This window comes from Etheostoma spectabile, chromosome 1 (genome assembly GCF_008692095.1).
Source record: "Etheostoma spectabile isolate EspeVRDwgs_2016 chromosome 1, UIUC_Espe_1.0, whole genome shotgun sequence".
NCBI lineage: Eukaryota > Metazoa > Chordata > Actinopteri > Perciformes > Percidae > Etheostoma > Etheostoma spectabile.
The window spans coordinates 20,557,188-20,574,763 of NC_045733.1; the positions used below are offsets into that span (position 1 = coordinate 20,557,188).

Here is a 17,576-nt window from a genome sequence, read left to right on the forward strand (position 1 = left end):
AAAAACTATTTTTGCATTCACCCAAACCAATTATTGCCCACCATCCGGTGTTGTTTGTCCCAACAGTAGGCCTTTCCTGTCATTCTAAAACAAAATGCTTCAGGCACTACATATGCAAATCCTGTTCAAATACGGTTATTCCACCCCCAAACAACCTAGCACCTGGAAATGAGAATACATTTTGGATTGGAGGATTGGATCGGATGGTCCTGTGGGGGTTAAGTGATTTAGTGTGGAAAAATTGAGAAGTGAGCTGTGTGATCTGCTGGGTCCAGTGGTTTACAGGGTATCAGCATCTACTGTACGTATCTCCTTAACCTGGCATAGAGAGTGGAAATTGCACTGTACAGATATAAACTACGTACAAAAAGAAAATTTGTGTTTGGTAGATTATCTCTTTGTTGTAACAATGCTTCTTGACAATAAATCTCATACCATTGGATTTTTTTTTTTTTTAAATGGTGCCACATTTGTAAGGACCATGCGTTTGTGGGGTGAGCGGCAGAACTGAGCATGTGGGTTGCACCCATGAAACATTTCCCAAATCTTCTCTGACAATGCCAAACAGCTTTCCCTTGTTGACTCTTGTTTGGTGCATTGGGTTATTGGAGTCTATTAAAGTAACCAGACATATTGGCAATTTTACAATTTATTCATTTAACAAACAGGAGCGTCAGTAGCGGGTGGAAGAACCATACACAGAACCATACTGCCGTAATGAGTTGTTGCTGCGTTACCAGGTTGTTTTGTTGTGGTGTTTTGTGTACCCTTACTTGCTGAATTGTTGTCCTGCTGTGTAAAGCAAACACTCTACTATATATCAGACTGATACAGATAATGATATTTGAAGTTTAAAAAAATCCAATAAAGATAAATCTGTTGATATCCTTAATTGAACTTAACACATGACAAACAGTTTTGATAAAGAAAAACAGCCTCAACCGTACTCCAACCTTCACCTACTCCTAATATAAGAAAATTTCTTTTACAGTTTGTTATTGAAGACCATGATGAAATAAATCCGACAATAATTGGCCATGACTTTTTGGGGTAAACAATGTAAGAAATAGACAGACAATTTACAAAAAGGCTAATCTCTATGTGTTTCTTGTCAGTAGTTGTTTTGTTGATATGCCCAGCTCTGCCTTTATACACACTTTACTGCAGCTTCTTGCGGTCTCAGCCCTCCCTCCCACGACACACACCATCACCCCCCTCTCTCCTCCTCTTTTCATTCACACATTTTCTGCCTGCTTGCCTCTCTCTCGCTCTTTCTCGCTTTGCCTCTCTCTCGCTCTCTCTCCTCCTACCGTTTGGATTGCAGCAGTCTCTCCTCAGCCTCCTGTCTTTCTCGTAGCAGCCTCTGCAGGTGAAGAATCTCCCTCTGGTAAGAAGCTGTCCTCCCCTCCGCTGCCTCCTCCAACACTGCCAGTCTGGTTGACGCCTGCTTTCGGTACACCTGCACAGACAAATACACACAGAGGAATGATATGTGGAGTGTTGCTATGAAGGAGGCAGATTTACATGAAGGACAGCGCAGCAGAGACAACTGGAATGGAGGAGGGGGAGTCACACACATTGGGACAAGGTGAGAACCAACACACACACAAAACACACACACTAACCTGCAGATCTTCTTGGGAGAGGATGGTGTGGGTGCATCTGGTGTTTATTAGTTTGGATGTGTGCGTCCAGCAAATAATAGTTCTGTGTTAGACCTATATTTAAGTTGTTGTATCAGCAGATTAGGAGCTGTTGAGCTGCAGGCAGTTCAGAATTACTGCAGATGGTGCAGATGGTGCAGCGCACGAACGCACACGCACGCACGCACGCACACACACACATACACACACACACACACACACACTCATACAAGTGGCATACATGTTTATTGTTAAGTGGACTGGCAATGAAGCAAAAAGAGGTCCAGTAAAGTAAAGAAAGAATCAATTAAAAAAATCATTGCACAAAAAGAAACAGAAAGGGTGGATACTGTGTGTTGCTGCTCTGTAGTTAGTGATGAGAAAAACAAGGTCTGTGTAAGGACAAACAGTGTGTGTGCATGTCCTCTATTTGTGTGTGTGCATAGGAGTTTATCACTCTGTCTGCTTGATAAAGGGTATAACAAACAAGTTGTTTTGACCCTTTCACTTTAAAAAATGATGGACTATCAAGTAGCTGGCTTGTCTGGATTTGATTCTGAGATATACCGTATTATACAGGAGCAGTTATGAAAAGTGTCTTGTGCTATACTGGTGATAGATTTGATACTTATTAATACAGTATACATGGGTGTACTTCTGAAGCTACCCTATCCTTTCTTTAAATCTAGTAATTATGATACCAGATCAGAGGACTGGTAAGTCATAATTATTTAAACATGTGTTCCCACAAAGCACATTTTACCCCCCACTGCTCCGGCCTATTGTACACAGCAAGCAACAAGGAACAACCACAAAGTACTGAAAATGTGGCTTCTCTTTATAAAGCTTTTTTCAGAAAAACAGATCAAAAAGGTCAAATTCTTTCTCCATAGCTAGCCAATCACGACCAAGGAGACAAGTAAAAAATAGCATAGGTATGGAAAAATTGGCCTTTGTAATAACTGAGTGCTACTGGTTGAGTAAAACACTAAGCAGAGGAACCGCAAACAATAATGCAGCAGGGAGCTAAAATCAACAGTTTCTTGTTAAAACACCCTTAAAAGAACATACATGAAGAACTTTAATACCTCCTTAATGACTATATATGTATCATATATAATATTTCCTATGATTGTGTGTATGGCTGTGGTTTTAAGTGTATGCATTTGTATGTGACTGTCAATTTTGTAATGTCATTAAAAGTTAAGTTTCCAGCACACAGGTGTAAACGATGTAAAAAATATTTCACAACATGCAGACCAATAGTCCATAGAGGAACTAGTCCATGGAGAAGAAAATCAGACCATCCTCCATAACACATAGCTTTCTGCCTTATCCTACCCACACATACATAATGACAGAGCACATAATATAAACAAAACCATGACACAGTTAATGTGATGTGTATGAGCGCATCATCAGTATGGATGGTTTGGCACGTAGTGGAAACGTTTGCTCAGCAGTAAACAAATGGAAAATGCCTGTTAAATGACTGTATGCATGGTGTTTGAATACTGATAGAACTAGCATGTGCCCCAGAGCTTATATTGGGATTATTTTTCTGACCAAGGTCCATACAGTAAGTCCTGAACAGTCAGGCCCTGACAATGATTAACAGATGTGAAATACATGTACAGGCCTTTACCCTGAGCATTTAATTGACATCATTGTCATTACATACTGTAACTATGTCATCCATTGAATCATCGGTTACAGGCACAGTCCAAGATATATGACCTCACTGTCTCTTGAATGTATAGAATTTCATAATTCCCAAAAACTTCTCAACTATGAGGCAGCTTGTTTTATTACCAACACTTATGCAACACTTGCCTTATATTGTACATAGACCAGATATGCAACCGGGATGTTTGTCCTTTTTTAGCTCCATGCTACAATGGTATGTTAAACTATTTAGTTACCGAAAGCAATAAATATATTTATTGTCTTAGCAGGGGTTTCAAAACCCTGCTGACTAGTGGATTCTAAATATTTGTCTACTACTTGTCTGAATCTAGTCCCATATACTAGCTGCTTAGTTGGTTTAGAACCATAGCCATTAATATGGGCCTAGCTCTATCCCAAACCAGCATGTGAACTCCCAGCTGTGCTCAGTATTGAATGGAATTGGTACTTTCCATTGGAGAACTATAACCTGGAAAGCAAAATGTCTCCCAACCTTGGCTTGAATCCCCATCAATCCCTCAGGGAGGCAGCAGGGCGACAGCATCAGCCCAGCTGAAGCGGTGACATTTAGCCCTCACAACAAGCTGAGCTGAGCAGCGCCAAACCAATATATCCCCCCCTCCTAGCTGTAGCCCAGAGGCTGGCTGACCTTCTCCACACAGTAAGAACAAAAATACTAAAAATTCAGGGCAGGCAAGTGTTTTTTAATACCACAATCCAGTGGGGGATTGTAGTTGAGTTAAATATGTTTTTTATTATTTTGTTACACTACTTTGTGACAAGTTTCACAAAGCAAAATGCACCACACACACCTGATAACTGCTCAGTTGTGTTGTGTTTTTAGCAAGGACTGAGATTTGATTTGATATCAGTCTGAAACCTTAAGAGTCACAACTTTGTTATATCTAGCATGTGAGCATTAGTTTCCCATGTATTATGCTTTACATTACATGAACATTAACTTTCAAAATGGTTGAAAGTACATTTCCATCAGTCAACTCAAGTTTAATGGATTTTTATGTGAATATAAAATAAGTACAGTATATGGCGTCCAGACACAGACCTGACAATAATAACTTTCCCGCTGGAGCAATCTAGAACCTACACTAGATGTTGTGGTTAAGCATTTGATATACGGTGTGTTGCAGTCCCAAGCAGTACAATCAGGCTTTCTTGAACTGCTTCTCAGACTTCACTCCACTTGAAGTTGATCCTTTGGGTCTTACCACCTGTTTGAAGCCAATCACGTATCAGCGCGGCCATATGACCTGCCTTATGCTGAAATATGATTTGTGCTGGAGCCAACAACTGCTACTAATAGTCTGAATGCAGAGTAAATCTTTATCTTGTGTTAAAGGCTGCTGTATATACACCACCCTTTTCTTTTATCTGCCAAACTGCCATCATTCTAATTAACATCTCACAACCTCACTTACAACATTATACTCTTAAATGCAATTATTTATTCACAAATCCAAATGTTTTAATTCCCTGCAGCAATAACTCCATGCTCTCAGCTATAAAGCATCCTTGCATGTGTAAACAGAACAGATTGACCTTTTCTGTTGAAATCGGCTGTCTGGTGTCATTAGGTAATCAAGCAGTTCCATAGGGCAGGCAGACTGCAACTACATGAGACTCTACTCTACACCTGATCTTATTGCATGTAATGAGAGAATAGATACATTGAATGGGAACATAGTGAGACAAAGAATACAGGAATTGAATGGATGAAACATGGTTCACCTATGGCAGGCATGCAGTAGAGCAAGAGGAAGTAGAGTTGTAGCTGAAGGAACAAGCAAGATACTGTATGTTTCCTAGTGTAAGATATTTACTGGACAGCTTCCAGTGATAGACAATGCAAGATTGTGGTTTCAATTCTCCAACAGAAAAACAATTTTGTTGTACCAGTGGCTAACTGTATGATAGATACACGTAATAATGTACTGGGCATCTCCCAGTGCCCAACAATATAATTCTGTGGGTATCTTGGCAGCTCCAAGATATGAACTGAAATTACCTGCAGGTCAGCTAACTTTTCTCAACTCAGTAAAAGTTAGAAATTATGGTAATTCTTCCCATAAGCCAGTGGTGTGCAGCATAAAACGGCCACCTCTCCCAAGTCATGCTCTGCTACCATTGACCGTTGCTGAGGGCTGAAGCTCTTGTGGTATGGGGACGTGGTGTTTGTTGAAGGTTAGTTTGCAGTGACAAGGGGTTAGTGTACTGACATACAGTAGATAAGTAGGCCTCTTTGTCTGCTTGGTTTGAAAAACTTCAGAAAAAGAATATAGTACCAGCATTTCTGCCAATGGCACGCGCACGCACACACACACACACACACACACACACACACACACACACACACACACACCACACACACACACACACACACACACACACACACACACACACACACACACACACACACACACACACACACACACACACACACACACACACACACACACACACACACACACACACGCGCTGATAAGCTCTCATAACGGGCTGGGTGGGTAGCGCACTGCCATGAGTCCATGAGGCTAATGTCTATGTGATTACCGGTACTCCACATTGTCAGTGGGAAATTTTGTGATTACATTTTGAATCTGCAACATTCTCTGTCAGGTAAATCAGTAAGTTAGTAGTAGCGTATACAGGGGAGTTGCAAATGAAGTGGTTTGGGGTCTTTCTCTAAGTAATTTTGGGGTACAATTTGGTTTTGATGAATTCTAGAAGCAACAATACCACAGGCCCAGCAATCTGCCAGTTCCAAACAGGCACATTTTCAACAGGCACTGCACAAGTGCTATAAATGCAGGTAAACACAGTGTTTCATCTAGTTCGTCTTGCAAAGATCTATGCAGAATATTGACTCCAGTGTAATTCTGGCTGTAAATGTGCAGATCCAACAGAGCGTCTGGAGCTTAGTGTTGAACAGACTTCTGTAGCTGTGTGACAGCTTAGACCTTGCTTTTATCTTGATGATCAAAGTATTTTCCATTATGCAACAAAATATGAGGATCAAAGTACTTTTTGCTTTAAAAATATTGACTTGTTATTGATAGTGGTTTGTAGAATAATTCAAAGTGATACATTATTGATTTTCCCCATGGGGAAATTGTCCCCTGGTTCAACCTCTTATGAGAGCTCAGGGTTAGCCACAGACCAGCATGAATGGAGCTGGTGCTACTACACTATGACCCCCCCAGACCTCTCAGGTCATCTGGGACAGGTCTGCTTTCTGTCCCCAGAGTCAGAACTAAACAGGGTGAAGCAGCTTTCAGTTTCTATGCTCCTCATATCTGGAACAAACTCCCAGAAACCTGCAGATCCGCTGCTACTCTCAGTTCTTTTAAATCAAGGCTGAAGACCTTTCTTTTTGATGCTGCCTTTCTTTAAATGACTAATCATTTCTTTAAATTTCTTATGCTACACTGTAACTTTTATTCTTGTGTTTTATGTGTCCTAATGTTTCTATTTGGTTTTAAACGGTCTATTCATGTGTTTTATTGGTTTTTAATGCTTATGATTTTTAACTGTTTAACTGATTTTGTGTAAAGCACTTTGAATTGCCCTGTTGCTGAAATGTGCTATACAGATAAAGCTGCCTTGCCTTGGTAGGGATTCAGAGGCAGAGGTACGTAATGTTCTAACCAACAAGTTCTTAAAATTAAATGACAAATTGTGTTGTTAGTAACTGCCCTTAAGAACAGCCAGTACAACATAAAGTGTCAGTGCTTGCCAAATTGCCAAATAACACAGTTAATAAAATGAATTTGTTTTTAGTATCAATAAACATATTTTCGCGGTATAGGCACAAAAATGACTTGTTAGGTGGTTGGGTTAAAAAAAAAAGTAATTTGTTAAGGTTAGGGGACAAGAACCCAGTTTGGGCTGTAATCTCTCAAAATTTCCCCAAGCATGAATCGGGTCGGGGTTTGTGTTTTTTTAAATGCAGACCATATAGTCTGTGTAATGTCATGAATAGTGTATTGGCAGTGTCCTGTATGGCTTCCATCGTCTGGATATCTATTCAAATACACGCATAGAAAACTCTTTATGTTATTATCTATTTATTTTTTACAATGGAAATTGTGCTTTTTAAATCAGCTTTCAGATTAGTATGCCTAAATAACACATTTTTAGATGTATCTGAGGGGTTTAGTAAAAGGTGTATCTCTGTATCATGTTCACGGACACTTCAAACCACTCTCTGTGTTAAGTAGTCTCCCTATTCATCCCACGCTGGCTCAGCCTGCTGTTTACAGTATACGTTACTAAAAATATAATAAGGGTTACTCTCCAATTTTTTTCCAGAGAAAAATAGAATAACCCAGTCATGCGCCACAGTAAGATGTAACTGGATCTATAATTACTCTGGAGAGCAAAAAAAAAAACTTTCCATCATTTCCAGCATCAAGACTCCCTCAGCTATCATCCAACCAGTTCCTAAATGTCAAATGTCAGCGCCCTCCCCTGTGTTATTTCTCTTCCATAGTGGAGCTGCTGTTTTCAGATCAATGTTTCACCTTTCATATTCTCATTAGAGACCAACTATTGAGTCAGTCAACCTGTCAAGTCAGCCTGTTAACTAGTCTGTCAGACAGTAACCACACTTTCCTCCACTGGTTATCACTGCCTTTGATTTATTTATTGCATCATGATTTTTCTTTTCACTTTTGTTAACATGTTATCATAGGATAGGATGTTTGTGCTGCATTCATGAGGGCTCAGAATAATCTTAAAAATGAGTACGCGATTGGGAAAATTCACACTGCATTAATATGGTGAGATAGGGCATGCCTTGGCGGAGGGCTGCGCTCTAGTTAGATAAGAAATACATAGTTAGGCCTTAAGAATACACACAATTCCTTCTGGTAAAAAAGCTGAATGTTTGTTTATAATGTAAACTTCACCAGATAAAATCACAAACAATTGTAACCTTCATGTTCAAGTTCACGTGGGATAACAGGAGCTGGATTTTCTCTTGCACATTCCCAGTGCAGCGCCCTTTCTTTACAACATGTATTAGGTAGTCTGGGGAAAACTGGGCGATTTTGCAGCTGCAAGCTGGTTCTTTCTGACATCTTTCAGAAGGCTTATAAACGCAATAGCCTGCTAGCTGAAATATTTAACAGTCAGCAAGTCACAGAGAGGCCTGCTGGGCAATTGCCAGTGCAACATCCACCTATTCAATCTATATTTCATGACCATGAATGAGTGACTGGCTTTTCTTTATTTAGCATCAATCCAGCGGGGGGGGGGGGGAAGTAAGTAAAGAGTAAAGAGGTAAAGTAAGAAGTAACAACAGTAATGAGGTATTTGCAACTATAGCTCACAGAAGCATGCACTAAACCTTTCCCAAGCACTTTTTAAAGCTTTATTGAATCACACATAATTTGACAAAATATACGTAGATCTGAACAAAGACTGGAAGTCCAGTTTCAAAATCTGCTGTGAACTTGTCCTTGTGGATTGTCACGTACAGGGAATAAATAACAGAATGCACAAGTCGGTCACCATCTAAGCAGACCTTAAAAAAAAGGGGAACACTGATTGTATTTTGTGTACAGGTTGTCCACGTCAGCATGTTCTAATGTTCTAATCATATCCTCACACTGCAGAAAGCTGTAAACAAGCCCCATCTGTCATGAAAGTGGAAGGGGCTAATGCCTAATAGGGGGCTAATAGTTGTCATCTTGACTGGAGATGATCCAGATGGATGAAAATGTTACCCTGCGACCTGAGAGAGTTGAGAGCAGAATCAGCCATGTCTTTGGTGCAGCGGTGGTTGGACAAGCTAGAGTGTACATGAAGAGAGGAAGCGCTGAAGAAAGCAGTGAATCAGAGAAATAAATCGTTATTTTCTGATCGTTTCACGGCAGTAAAGTTCTAAAGCGCAAATATACCCACCACCACCCACCCACACACCACACACACACCACACACACAACACCAGGTGAATTGTTGGATGTTGTGTGAATGCTACATGATATCTGTGTGTGTGTCTCAGTTAAACGTGCGTCGGTACGAGACGCCGGTGGGTGTGACAAAGCGGCGGTCACTGGGAATGAGAACGAGCTGCACACCCTGCACGCTGTTATTGGCTGGGGGTTTCAACTCGGCCTACACAATTTGGGGGGAAATACAAATCACGATTGTCAAATCAAAGTCATTTAAAAATTAAATAGTAAACAGGGTGAATTGTGATTGTGATTTTATAACGATTAATTGTGCAGGTCTAGTTTCTATGCTCATGTGGGGCCCATTGTTAAGGCTATTTGTTAATGTCCATTAACATCCTGCACACAGGAAAAGATAATAACAGAAAAAACATGCAGAGGGCAGGTTCTCTGCGGATACAGACACCACTGCACACTTACAGTGAGTTATCTGAGAACACAGCAAGGCTTAGATATATTTTTTACTGAAAAGAAACAAAAATGTGACAGAAATTATGAAAATTGTTTGTCACAATCACAAAAGGGCGCTGTACAACGTCCCTGTTGGCAAATCTTTGATTTTGTTGTTGTTTTGTGTATTTGTTCAAGCGTCTTTAAGTTTCATATCTTAAGTTTGTATTTTTATACATTTTATTTATCAGAACGTTAATACATTTTGATGTTCCTCTGTTCTGTTGTGAAACAAACAAACAAGTTTATTATTTAAACTGCATTACCATATTATTTTAGTGAGGACTCATAAATAACTACAAATATTTAATGTTAGGGAAATCTGTTCGTTTTGTCACGCGTTTCTGGATATATTTTTTTAAATATACATATATCGGCCGATATATCGCGATATTTGATTTTTAAATCACCAAATATTTTATCGATATTGGACTTAAAAATCCTTTATCGGTCGGGCTCTAGTAAACACCAAGACACTACCACCTGACCACAATGTCACCAACAAAACATTACCAACACAACGTGTTAGTACTTCATTATATTTCTCCACTTAGCGCGCAACCCTTAATTATTATTATTAACAAGAATGCTAAAAAGCATTAAGTTGAATTATTAAAACTACATATTCCCAAAGTTTGTTTCCAATTTCCAATTCTAAAAATACACGTTTTTATACACATGGCCATGATGAATCAGGAACACCAAGTAACGTCTCGTCTCCATGAAATTCAGTTTCACCCTCAAAAGCTTCAATAACGTGTGGCCATAAACCGAGCTAATGAAAGTACAATATAATAAAGAGGGAAACACTTATTTAATTGAACCCCAAAAATTCAAAGAGTTGGCAATGTAAAAGCCAATTAATATGTGTTAAAAGCCATTCATAAAATGATTCAAATAGTTAAATTAATCATTGTACTCATGTAGAGACTTTATGGTATTTTCATATTATGACGATGTTGAAATTCTAAAAGACCATGTCTCTGAAGACGACAGTGAGCTTATCTGCCACAGTATAGAGCTAGACAGCTGAATGGGTCTCTTTCGCCTGATTGTTGTTGAGAAATCTAAGATTTGATTGTAGTTTTACATAGATTATAGATTGAAAGTTGAATGAACGAGTACTTATGTCCTTTTGATTTGTGACAGGTTGAATCATTGTTGACCATAACACGCTAGCATTCTGCTAATGAATGCTGATTGGTCAGTAACAGACTGATTACGACCGGAGATCCCACTTAATCCGAAGCGCAGCAATAATGTTTGAGTTTTTAGAACATAAAAGCCAGTTTAAAAATACAACAACCAGCAGGGTGTATTGTCTTAGCCTGCCCTTTCGAATGCAACATTCAAATTAATAGACAAAAAATATATCCATAGAGTCCCATTCATTCCGCACTTGCATGTGAGCGCCCCCAGCAGAACTCTGGTGGAACTGCAACCAGTTCAAAAGCCGGATGTATCGAGAAAGTGGAACTTCTTACCTTATTATAAATTATTTTCAGAAAGCTAACTAATGTGACCCTTACCTAACTACTGCACATGTGCAACTCCCAACAAAGATGGTACAGAAGTGAGATGTCTCACTCTGTAGCTAAAACCTGAACACACAGGGTGAAAAGAGCATCTGCAGCAATGTGCAGTACAACACAAAGATGGTGTTTTTTGAAAATTAAACAATGTAGACCTATTCTGGTCCAACCTTGCATGTAATGTTGGACTATATAAATTCTGTTGTCCATCTCTCTTTTTCTCAATGTGTCTCTATATTTATCTTACTTTCCCCAGACCATGACTTGAAGATGAGTGGTTCTCAGGCTGAGTTAGAGGAGAAGGACTGTCCTCCACCAGAAGAATTAGAGTGTAAAATCTGTTACCAACGGTACAATGCCCACAACCGCAAGCCTAAGATCTTGGACTGCCTGCACCGGGTCTGTGCCCGCTGCCTCATTAAGATCCTGGACATCGCTGACGGGGCAGGCTTCATCTCCTGCCCCTTTTGCCGACACCAAACTGAGATCACAGAGTACGAGGTGTCAGCCCTCCCTGATGATGCTATCATCATGTCCCACTTGGCAATGCGGGACAAATCCTGGAGCTCAGACCACAACAGGGAGGTGGTTTTGACTCCAACGGGTTTCTGCTCCTCAAGCCCATCTCACAATTCCTCCAACTGCCTGGTCATCACTATAATGGAAGTGCAGAGGGACTCACAGCACTCCCCAAGCCGAAACGGCAGCTCTGACATCTATGCTGAGCAGAGCCTGGACTCAGTATCGATGGACTCCAATGGACAGGCTGATCAGGACGCTCTTTCCAAGTTCTGTAATCACGTCCCACGCATCCTGGTCTGGCTGCTGGGATTCTTGTACTTTGGCTCACTGCCTCTAGGAATCTACTTGTTGGTGATCCAGAGAGTGACACTGGGTATTGTATGTGTTAGCTTGGTGCCATCAAGCCTGACAGTTTGCCTGGTCTATGGGTTCTGCCAGTGTCTGTGCCAGGGCATGTGTGACTGCTACTCCAGGGGCTGATAGGATGTTGCGTCAAAACTGGTCGTCCTAGGATGGGATAAAGTCAGCGGCAGTAAACAGGTATTTGATGTGTTTTGTGAATAGATAGGGGGCCAAAAGGTAAAGATGATGCCGCCTCCTAAACGGTCTTTAAAAGCCTACCAATCAATTATCTTCATGCAATATAATAGGCCAGTACGGAGACCTAAGACTGCCTTTAGTATTTGTCCGTGCTTTTGTTAGGCTGAACGCTGCAACTCAGAACCAGTTTGGCAAACAGGAACAGAGCCCTTGACAAGATGTGTTTGTTGGAGCAGCGCCTATACATTTCTATAATGTATGTATGTAACCTCTCTTTGTTCTGTGCTGTGTGTGTGACCTAGTCTAACATAACATTTGAAAGCAGACCTTTAACGTTTGACTTAAATAATGACAGCAGTGATGTGAGTCCTGGACCCTCATTTATCAACACTGTCTACCGACATTCAATCTTTTTAAAGTGAAATGTGGGATTTACATTAACAGTAGGAGTACTTACTTTGATTTTCTTAGGCTTTTCTTAAGTTAGTTAACAATTACATATAAGCATAACTGAATGATTCTGAGTTCCCAGTAACAGAAAGGGAGGAAAATCAATGTTGTAAGCGATTTTGGTCACCTCTTAATTTATAAAGAGTTACAAATACTGTAAATGTTTATTTTTTGTTTACTTTTATTTTAGTGAGTGTTCTTCACATTTATAAGCCAGCATTTATGGTAGAACTACATGCTGGCAAACATTTCCTCCCTCTGTTAAAGCTACAGGTGAATCAAAATGTAATATATGTTAATTGATCATTTTTTATTTTATTTTTTTATTAAGTCTTTTGCAATGCTGAAATCAGTTGGAAGCCGTTGGAAGCTAGTGGTGGGGACGTTGTCGTGGACCCGTAATGGAGTTTGCTTTAAAACCTAATGTTAGCTTTACACTTCTGGATTGCATTTACGCCACTAAAATCATGAAAGTAGTGTCCATTTGTGAAGATTATCTTGCTGAACAAAACGTGTTAACATCATAAACTTTTGTTTGCCATAGCGCTTATTTTCTGCAATAACCCCAAATCCAGTTAAAAAACCCTTTTGTTTTTTGTTGAGGGAATCAGGGCGATGCTAACTTTCGGTTTGGCCTCCAAAAATACTTATTTCCTCCATCCCTCTATGACTACCAACAAACAAAGAAAACATACAGGCTACACCCTGATTAGACAAGTGCTTTCACTTGCTTACTGCTCCTTGATTTCAAACAGAGCAACAGCTAATTTGGAAACTTTCTCTTATATTAAAAAAAAAAATTCACCTTAATGCAAAAAGCAGCCCGATCAGACTACAAGATGACATTATCTTCTGCCTCCTGCTTAGAAGTGGTGTATTTACAGCTCACAGCAACTTAATATGATATAGTCTCTTGCGTTTGATATTGAGTGTCTGCAAAAAATGTTGGTGCACATTTCTGATACGTTGTTAGCATGTATTAGCTCGGAGGACTAATTTGGCTTGTTTACTATAGAACGTGAACGTTTGAGCCCTGATCGCTTACTGCATGTGCTGCACTCAGTCACTCTCTCCATCTCTCTGTCTTTCTCTCTCAATGCCTCAAATACAGACACACACCATACAGAGTTGTGTGAAATGGATTTGGTGCATCGGAGGTATAAACCAGACTCATATCTCAGGTTTTTTGATACTCTATTAATGTTAAGCAACACACTCTCCATTCAGCTTCTTGTTGAGTTGAACATAGCAAGGCTGCTCTGTTGTTGTTTTGTGGTACTGGTTGTGAAAAGCTCAAAGAACTCAAAAGCACGATTTGTGGCTATGGGAGTCCTCAGTCCGTCTTTCATTCTGTAAGTCACATGCACATTCTGCTATACTAAGCCATGCAGATTTGGCGGTTGTGAGCGTTATTTATGTGGCATTTTGATTTTCATTTACATGTAAGACAAACACTCCCCTACATGTACCATCCTGGCATATCAACTCTTGAAAGAAAGGTCACAATGAACTGTGTGTATTTATATGCATATGTGTTGTTTTAACAATTTTAATTGTTTTTATGTGACAAATGCTTTGCTGAGTACAGCACATGTATGTAGAGAAAAAAGTTATTTTTGATCAAGTCTGCTGAAGATTTAGGCTTCTTCTATGGGTTCCAAAAAGTATGTGACCAAAACACACATTTAGTGGGTCAAAAGATTGTCTTTTAAAACATGTGAACTGCAGTCTTACCCAGCAATGAGTGACATTCCCAGCACTACTTAAAGGAAAGCTTTAGACCATAAATTGAGGGCTTCATTACGTAAGTGGAACTTTCTGTTCATAAACATGGTGGTTAAGAATTTTTGTTTTTTTAACAATTCACAACACTTTTGGGAGAGGTTGAAACTATTACGTCCATTTAGCAAGTACCAACTTTCTTTTACTCACAAGCATTTCATCATCTTCTAGAAGTCAATTTAGAATCTTTTCTGTACAGTGTTGACAACCAAGAGCCCTGGACTGATAACTTTTAAAGTATTTAATGATAAACAGGTAATGATATTTCTCATCAAAATGGATACTGTATGTAGTATTTTGAAAAGAATATTTGATGCTTAACCCTTCCTCTACAATGTAAGTCCTGTTCATTCTCTGATGTTGGGGTTCTGTATATTCTTTTCTTACCTTTCCATTGTCAGCTTCTTTCTACTGCGGTTTCTGTACCCACACCCTCTGTTTTCTGTGTTTGTATCTATGATTAACTGACTGCAGCTCTCAGTCTAGTGCCACCCACAGATTACAGAAGCTACTAGACAATGAAATAAATGGAGAATTATTTTCTATATATTGCTTGTGTTCTAATTTTTTTGTCTGCTGCCTGCTCATTTAGTCCACTGTTATAAATGTCAACAATCAACATTGCTGTCATCAAAGATTAATCTGGCATAGTCTGTCTCATCAAGCACAACAACACAGGATACTGATGTTATACCTCAAACCAATAGAACCACAAAGGTGATTGCTTATTTGTAATTTTACAGAAAAAAACAGAGAGGTATGTTAATCGTCCATCCACTGCGTTTCTAAAGTCTCTTAACCCAATTTCTAACAAGAACAAGAGATTGATGCACAAGATTACTTTTAGGTGTCACTAAAATAGTGATAGCTCGGAAGAGAGAGTCAACAAAAGAAAAAGGAACAAAATGAATGGCGCATGACAGTATTTCTAACTTACCTGACAAATGTCTATTAGCCTCTCATTTTCAATAGTACTATGATGGTCAGAATAATAAAGCAATAAAGTGCTGAGACTCGTTTATACAGTACTGTACAACCGGCCAGAGACAGACAAAATAAAAAAGACATAAGAGATGACAGACAACAGCAGCAGGTCAGACAGTAGAAAGAGACTTCATTTTCTGCCTGAGTTGGCAGAGCTGTAGGACAGAGTTCTTGTCAGTGGATCATTTGCCCTGCTGGTTGTACTGTTTGACATCTACAGGACCCTGCTTTCATCTTTCTGAGTTGAGTGGCAGGTTACATTAAAAGAAAACTCTCATCCCCTAGATCTGAAAAGGGAATTACCAAATTGGTCTCATACGCAGGTTAACCCACTAAGCTTACTGTACGGACTATATCTCCTTTTAAAAATGGTACACAATATGTAGGGTAGCCAAGTGTAGTTGGTCAAGGACAAGTTGTGATGATAAAGAATCCTTGAGAATTTAAGTCACTTCCTGGTTTTCAGCCTTCAAATGGAGCCAGAAAATGCCTTTAAAAAAACTTACTCTCTAGCTGACACAATTAGCCATAAGGTGAGTAGAAGAACCATTTATATCTTCAATTCTTAAACCCAAACACTTAAAGCACTAAAGATGGAAGATTACGGGTCAGAGGTCACAGCACCCACTGTTATGTGAAGGTTCTGGGAAAAGAAATTAAAACTAAACTAAGAGCGGATGAGAATTTTGAATGGGAAGAAAAGTCATCTTAAATCTGTAAATTGAAGTCAAGCAACATGGGTCACGCAATCCTGTGACCTAGCTATATTTATACATGCATTCACTAAAATATTTAAAATATTCAGGTGTTTTAAGGAGATAGAGGAGCAGGAATTTTAATTATCCATGAATAATTTAGTTGCAATCTGCTTTCTCTTTATAGCACACACTTAAAGGGATATTTTGCCAATATTCAACCAACTTTGTATCATAATAATGTTGGTATTATGTGTAAATGAACTATGGTAAACTTCCTTCCATCTTACTAGTGCCCAGATCCTTCTCACAGGCCAGCAGAAAAACCTCTTTTCTTTTGCTTCTGGCCTAGTTCCTCTACTTCCGCGTCCGGACACAAAGAGAATAGGAGCGGATTGAGAGAGACGGCCGCCCTTCTTTCCCTTAAACTCAATCTGTAAAACTAGGCAGTGCTGATCAATTATAAACCAAAATTTGGTTACTACATTTCCTATTTCTCATTCAACTGTTTTCAGAAACATATTTAAGTGCACTGTTTGGCTGAAATATGATTTGGTAACAGGAAGTGGGCGCCATCCTGTATTGCAAAAACGGAGGCTGAAAAATTCAGATGAAACTGTAAAACCTCGGCAGTGCTAATCCAATAATACTCAAGATTCTGTTACTGGACAAGTTTGACGTGCTCGCATTACGTTACCCAGCAGCGGGAGGGATTATTGGTCTGGTGTGACTGACTGGTGCATTCCGGTAGTTGGTAGTAATTCAGGTAGGTTTTCCACCTTTTTAGAAAAGGAAATACAACAGATTTGCTTCTCTGTTTTCTCTGGTCATGGGGCACCAATTTCTTTAACACACAATACTTATTTTTTCAATTCATAAGGTAGCAACATGCATCACAATAGGTTGATAAGCGTCAAATGAGAGCTACAGTGTGTAAAGTTGGAGTTTTTATTGGTCACTTAAATTTATATTCCAATCTCAGAATCTATCGCCTCATACAAGTTGACAGTTCATTTGAGGTCATCAAATAGAGAGGAGATAGGGGTGAGGGGGAGGTAATGCGCTTGTGGGAAGATGCTGTATCTGGCACTTGAGAGCCAGATCCAAAATCTTTTTGGCTAAATTCTATACATGGGATTAACTGGTGGAATTTTAAACGTGGGGTAAATGGCTGACATAATTGACTTTTTGTGTAGTATATTTTCAATGTTCAACAACAAAAAAGAAGAACAAGGATTAAAAAAAATGATGAGATTTAAAATAAATCAAGGGGCACGTTAAAGAAGTGAAGTTCTCTAGTGCAGTGTAAACAGTCTGTAC

General features: G+C 39.4%; 2 protein-coding genes across 2 annotated transcripts in view; one reads left to right on the top strand and one right to left on the bottom strand.

The window, feature by feature from the left end:
• The window catches only part of cep89 (centrosomal protein 89), a 53,306-nt gene that overhangs the window by 7,596 nt on the left and 28,134 nt on the right, over window positions 1–17,576 (bottom strand). Inside the window, 1 exon segment of the mRNA XM_032521622.1 lies at window positions 1,311–1,459. Within this exon segment, the coding sequence (XP_032377513.1) occupies window positions 1,311–1,459 (149 nt within the window).
• On the top strand, window positions 1,345–15,122 carry zgc:165481 (E3 ubiquitin-protein ligase RNF182). The gene is made up of 2 exons (XM_032521663.1): window positions 1,345–1,588; window positions 11,540–15,122. The coding sequence occupies exons 1-2, from the start codon at window positions 1,525–1,527 to the stop codon at window positions 12,283–12,285; spliced, it is 810 nt and encodes a 269-aa protein (XP_032377554.1). The 5' UTR covers window positions 1,345–1,524; the 3' UTR covers window positions 12,286–15,122.

Bases quoted from the DNA above. Each gene is read 5' to 3' on its own strand.
- zgc:165481 (XM_032521663.1), top strand. From the start codon at position 1,525: ATGAAGGACAGCGCAGCAGAGACAACTGGAATGGAGGAGGGGGAGTCA. The intron at 1,589-11,539 runs GTGAGAACCAAC...TACTTTCCCCAG, and splicing joins GTCACACACATTGGGACAAG to ACCATGACTTGAAGATGAGT.